Source organism: Austrofundulus limnaeus, unplaced genomic scaffold (genome assembly GCF_001266775.1).
Source record: "Austrofundulus limnaeus strain Quisiro unplaced genomic scaffold, Austrofundulus_limnaeus-1.0 Scaffold175, whole genome shotgun sequence".
NCBI lineage: Eukaryota > Metazoa > Chordata > Actinopteri > Cyprinodontiformes > Rivulidae > Austrofundulus > Austrofundulus limnaeus.
The window spans coordinates 813,981-819,670 of NW_013952577.1; the positions used below are offsets into that span (position 1 = coordinate 813,981).

At 40.3% G+C, this 5,690-nt stretch overlaps 1 protein-coding gene across 2 annotated transcripts in view; it reads left to right on the top strand.

Moving 5' to 3' along the window:
- arhgap46a (Rho GTPase activating protein 46a) overlaps positions 1 to 5,490 on the top strand; it is a 41,474-nt gene extending 35,984 nt beyond the window's left edge. For both annotated transcript variants that reach the window (XM_014017729.1, XM_014017730.1), the window contains exons 7-10: positions 1,356 to 1,555; positions 2,124 to 2,215; positions 2,290 to 2,459; positions 4,295 to 5,490. In XM_014017729.1, coding sequence (XP_013873183.1) covers positions 1,356 to 1,555; positions 2,124 to 2,215; positions 2,290 to 2,459; positions 4,295 to 4,489 — 657 coding nt within the window. In that variant the 3' untranslated portion in view covers positions 4,490 to 5,490. The remainder of the gene's footprint in view (positions 1 to 1,355; positions 1,556 to 2,123; positions 2,216 to 2,289; positions 2,460 to 4,294) is intronic.
- Positions 5,491 to 5,690: the final 200 nt, after the last annotated feature.

Genomic DNA, 5,690 nt, shown 5'->3' on the forward strand with positions numbered 1-5,690 from the left:
TTAATTTGTAACTTATTGAAGTTAATTATGAACATTTGTTTAACCTCAAAAGTACAGTTTTTAAATTAAATGTCGCTGAAACAGCAAGTTTCTCAGTGGATCTGTGCTCCATGCAGCCTTAACGTGCATTAACGCAGTTTTATTTAAAATGTGCATTAATGCAGTTATTTATTTATATTTGTCTCTGTTCACTGGCTGTGAACACACACACACACACACAAACCCAGTGGTCACAGTGAGTGGGCAGGATCTTTATCACTATTGGCTTTAAATGTCACGTCTCAACCAATGAGAGCCTTTGTTGTCGAGCCGTTGTGTGGCAATGYGTAGCCGCTCACCCGAGCAGCCAGAACAGAAACATGGAGGAAGTCACCAGATTCTTCAAGGCATTTTTATTTTTAAATTCTTCCTGACGACAGGCTGGAAAGAAGCAAAGTTAACTGTGAATTAGGGTTGGACGTATCGTATCATCGTATCGTGTGCAATTAATYGTCAGAAAAACATTAATYGATTATTTTTTGGCACTTGACGATTAATACCACCAGGCAGAGTCCACTCAGTGCTCCTCTGCTTCAAATATGACAAGCATTAAAAAAAAGTTCTGTAATTTATTTATCTATCAACACAATTTAAAATTTACTGTATAGCCTGAAGTCTGTAATTTTGACACAATTTGGAACAGATTTTTCCGAAGAGCAAATCTTTACCATTAAATTGGTCATGTGACTAGGACATAAGGGTGTCCATGGGGTTAATCGTCAAATTAATCGTTATCGACTAAATACCACAATTCATCATGATTCTTTTTTTTTTGCCAATATTGCCCAACCCTACTGTAAAAGCTGCAACGCTGAACTGTGACCACCACAACCAGCGCAACAGATTGAGGGGAGGGTTCTGCAGACGAGGCTGATCAGTGGTTAGGAGAACAAAAACAGATAAGACAGGCTTTGCCTTATTTGTTTAATGTTTTTGCAACTATTTTTTTTTTTATAAAACAGTACCTTTTTTTTTTTTAAATGTTCTAAACATATTTGAGTCATAGTTTAATTTTGTAGATTAWAATAAAATTAATCAAGAATTCAAGGAGTTTTTATTCTCATTTCAAGGGTATTTTCCCCTCCTATATGATGTCAGTAGAATGTGAGTTTGAGGGTTGAGTATCTGCAGTGAGTCATTCTGGGTACCATCACATGGGGGGGATGTAATTGTAGGTTTGCTGACACAGTCACAGGTAGAGACATAAACACAGATCCAGTCATAGCAGTGCAGCTGCAGACACAGCCATGATTAGTACCATTATCCCTGACAACTGTGGGTAGTAAATCTTCTCCTGCTTACCTGTCCCCCTCCAGGGTCTGCGTAAGCCCACCTTGGAGGAGATCGACCACAGCAGACGGGCCATCCTCACCCCCTCGCTGTTTGGCAGCTCTCTGGAGGAAGTGATGGAACGGCAAAGCGAGCTCTTCCCAGACAGGAAGCTGCCCTGGGTGCAGGTCCAGCTGTCCCAGTATGTTCTGGCTCTGGGTGGGGCTCAAACCGAGGGCATCTTCAGGTAAGATGCTCCCAACTCAGCTTAAGACGTGCCTCAACTCCAGCAGGGAGGTGGAGGTGCAGCCTAGCAAATTAAAGAGGGATCTCACAAAGTACATATGCTTTTATTGTGCGCATATTTTGAATAGAAAGGTGTGGTCATCTGTTCCTCTTTATTTCTGTGTAATCTTCCCGTGTGTACAGTACACAAAGCTGACAGAACAAACACAGCCCTGCTTTGCTCCTGGGAGCAGCGCTGCTTAATTTGATACTTCATGATATGTGTTTACATTTCAGCTTAAGCCTACAAACATGTGGGAGCCTCTGAGCAGCGTGTTTGTGTAGGGTGTTCTCCAGCAGACTCTGGAGCTTCTCCACTTGTTTAGAAATTTGTTCCCTTCCATCAAACACGCTGTGAAACTCCTTCTTCTGCGTCGGGACTTTACTGGAGAGTGTTTTGAAATCAAAAACAATCACAGAGTGAACRCATAACCAAACAGAAAACTGAGCACTGTGAGCGGTGCATATGGAGAATCTGTGAGRGTACAGCTCCCTCTTGTGGCCACTCAGTGTACATGTTGTGTTTTCAGAGTGCCTGGAGACATCGATGAAGTGAACGCACTGAAGCTCCAGGTGGACCAGTGGAGGATTCCAGAGAATCTGTCTGATCCCAACGTACCTGGTACGATAAGTTATTATTTTTTAAGAACAGAGATTTAAATGTGTGTATTAACATAATGTCTCCTTTACAACAAGCCTCTTTGATGAAACTGTGGTATCGTGAGCTGGAGGAGCCCCTCATCCCCATGAATTTCTACAAGCAGTGCATCAGTAACTGTGACGACCCGGTGGCTGCCATCGCCGTGGTCCAATCCCTGCCTGAGCTCAGCAGGCTGGTTCTGTGCTACTTCATCCACTTCCTGCAGGTAACCGACACCACRCAGTYTTCTYTTTMACATCATRTTAACATCACATACACACAAAAAGAAAAAAATTGTATAGGTCTTCTATACGGGTTCTTCTCTAAAAACGTTTCGTCTCTCCTCCAAGAGACTTCTTCAGTCTGAGAGTTTCAGGCAAAATTCAGGCTTTTAAGCCCTGCCTCCAGGTGACTGATACTCACATCACATGGCTATTGTTGACACCTAATTAACACCTATTGTTAACAGGGGGTGGAGTGATACTGGCAATGGCCGCTCTGTAGGAGGGGGACAACTGAAAACGGAGGCCTCCACCTCTGTTTAATGATGGACGGTCTTTTTTCACAAAAATGTCTTCTTTTACTCCTCTCTCAAACCAACGTTCCTCTCTATCAAGAATGAGAACATCCTCATCTCTGAAAGAGTGACCGCTGGCCTGTAAATGAGTGAAAACTGCAGAGTTCTGGCCATTAGANKTAGCTCGTCTGTGTTGGGACATTCTTTTGAACAGTGGCTGCTTTGTTTCCCCGATGTAAAACTGGTCGCAGTCCTCCTGGCACTTAACAGCATATACAATATTGCTCTGTTTGTGCCGGGGCACCGGATCTTTGGGGTGAACCAGCCTTTGCCGTAATGTGTTTTGGGGTTTGAAAGCCACTGAGACATTATGTTTAGAAAATAAACGTCAGTTTCTCCGAAACACCCACAACATACGGAATAACCACTGGTTTGGGTGTCTTCATTTTCACCTGAAAACAGAGCAATGTTGTTGCAATGCTGTTTGTTGACAGCAGGAGAGTATTTATTTTACAGTCAGAACTGATGTATTAAAGCTCTGGTCCAGTCTGGATCTCTCTACAGTACTGTCGATCAAAGTCCAAATATATATTGTTGTTAAACAGTGCATTTTTTAAATTTATTCATTTCATTAAAAAACTCTATACACAACAGAATAAATAAAATAAATAAATAATAAAATGACAGGCAGCAGAAAGAAGAAAAATGTCTTATACAGTATATCTTCCTCCTTTTCCCCAAGAATAAAAAAGTACATACACAAGTACACAACAGCTTTTTTCTGTAAAACAAGAATCAGATTTATAATTGTTTTACATGCTTTCCCTCAGACTTCAATATATCAACAGTTATTACATTWTACAACATATACAAAACTTTATCATTGAATAGCTCCCTTACTTTATACAGTACTCCAATAGTTTTATCTATTTTTTGTTCCTAAATAATTTATGTGAGGTCTCCATGTCAGCTTTTCATCAATGATTAACACCCAGAAACTTCACCTCACTGACGGCAAATCTCAACACCATCAACTGTAAAGGGAACATCAATAATTCTCTTTCTATTATTAAATATCATGTAATTAATTTTATCCACAATTAATGATAATTTAAAAAGTACATTTACTGCAACCTGGGCCAGGCGTCAGCTGTTTAATTAGTTTCTTTGATTAATCTACTTGTTGACAGTTCTTTAGTAACATCACAGGTTTGATCAGTAGATTAAAATAATTCAGGAAGAGTAATTCAGAACCTTCAGTGTTAAACTAGGTAGAGTCATTCATTGTAATTCATCAACTTGTTTAATAACTTGTTTTGCAGCTACTTTTGGCTGCTTATCACTTTGTAAAAAACAAACAAACAAACAAAACAAAAAAAACCTCAAATTGAGGCCTTTTTAAATATCCGTGCTCCAGGACTAATTTTTATTGCCTCAGCATTTAATCAACGGACTCGTGAGTTACTGCAGGTCAAAGGTCAGTCTGAGCACGAGTTGAGCCGTTCTCATTCCTTCTCCTCTCCTCTCGCCCCGACCACCTCCAGGTGTTCGCTCAGCCGTCCAACGTTGCCATAACCAAGATGGACGTGAACAACCTGGCCATGGTGATGGCTCCCAACTGCCTGCGGTGTCAGTCGGACGACCCGCGGATCATCTTCGAGAACACGCGCAAGGAGATGTCCTTCCTGAGGATGCTCATCGTTCACCTGGACACGGGCTTCATCGAGGGTGTGGTGTAGACTGTTTACACTCAGATCAGTTCTCTTATTTCCAATCCAGCATCAACACTGTCTCTGTTTAGACCACACTGGAACCCGTCACGGTGATAACTTACACTTGGTGTACGAGGAGTTAAAAAGCTTGGACTTCAGGCCACGTGCTCCTCTGTTTTCTTACTGAGAGAGGAGATATTTCACTTTACTGTTTTTGATACTGAAATGCAGCGTCTGCTCTTTGGCTGTATCCTCACTGTAGCCTGGGAACACAGGTTAACCCTTTATGTTTTATTAAAGGGGCGTTGCTATAGTTAAACTTTGGTTGGGAAAGGTTCTCCTGCAATACAAAAATGCTCATTTAAGCAGAGTTGATGGCTTTTTGATTTTTTTTAGCATGTGTGTTTGCGTGTGTGGTTGTCAGTGCAAACAAAAGGCGACTTTTTTAATGTATAGTAAAATAAAGAATTGAACTTAAAATAGGTTGTAATTGTATCTTTAAAGCTTGCTTGTGCTATTTGGGGTATTTGTAATGGCTGGTTTTCTCATACTTTATTGTATGAGAATCCATATTTCAAAGCACAACTGGGACGATGTACTAAAAGCTCTATTTAGTTTTGAGTGATTGTATTTGTTTTTAAGTCCTCTCTGACGTCAACGGGAGAGTTTATTGTACTTTGGTTTAAGTTGCAATGTGGGAGGCTGGGTATTCAACTAATTGTACTCTCTCTCTGTTATCTTTAATTATTTTGATTGGAGTTTTTGTGTGTGTGTGTGTGTGCGCTCAGGTCTTGTAAAAAAAAAAAGGTTTATGGTGTAAATGGCCCGTCACAGACTAAAGACTCAGTTAGATGAAAGTTGTTCATTTGTCCATCACTACATGCTTGTAAATTGCGCTTTGGGTGTTTCCTGTTGTAAATAAATTCTGTGTGTAACAGACTAACATTCATTCAGTATGCTAATAATACAGTTTATAGGGGAGCATCTGTTGCTGGAAAGAGCAATAAAAATATATGTACAGGGATTAACTATTTTTTTTCCTGCTGTAACTTCTTGCTATTTGAACAAAAAAATAATTCAAACCACTTTCCACGTGTGTGTGTGTGTGTGTGTGTGTGTGTGTGTGTGTGTGTGTGTGTGTGTTTGCAGACTTGTCTTATCTGGAATGGCTGATCATAAATAAAAGTTGGTTCATTTGTTGGTAAATTGTCTTGTGTTTATTTTAACT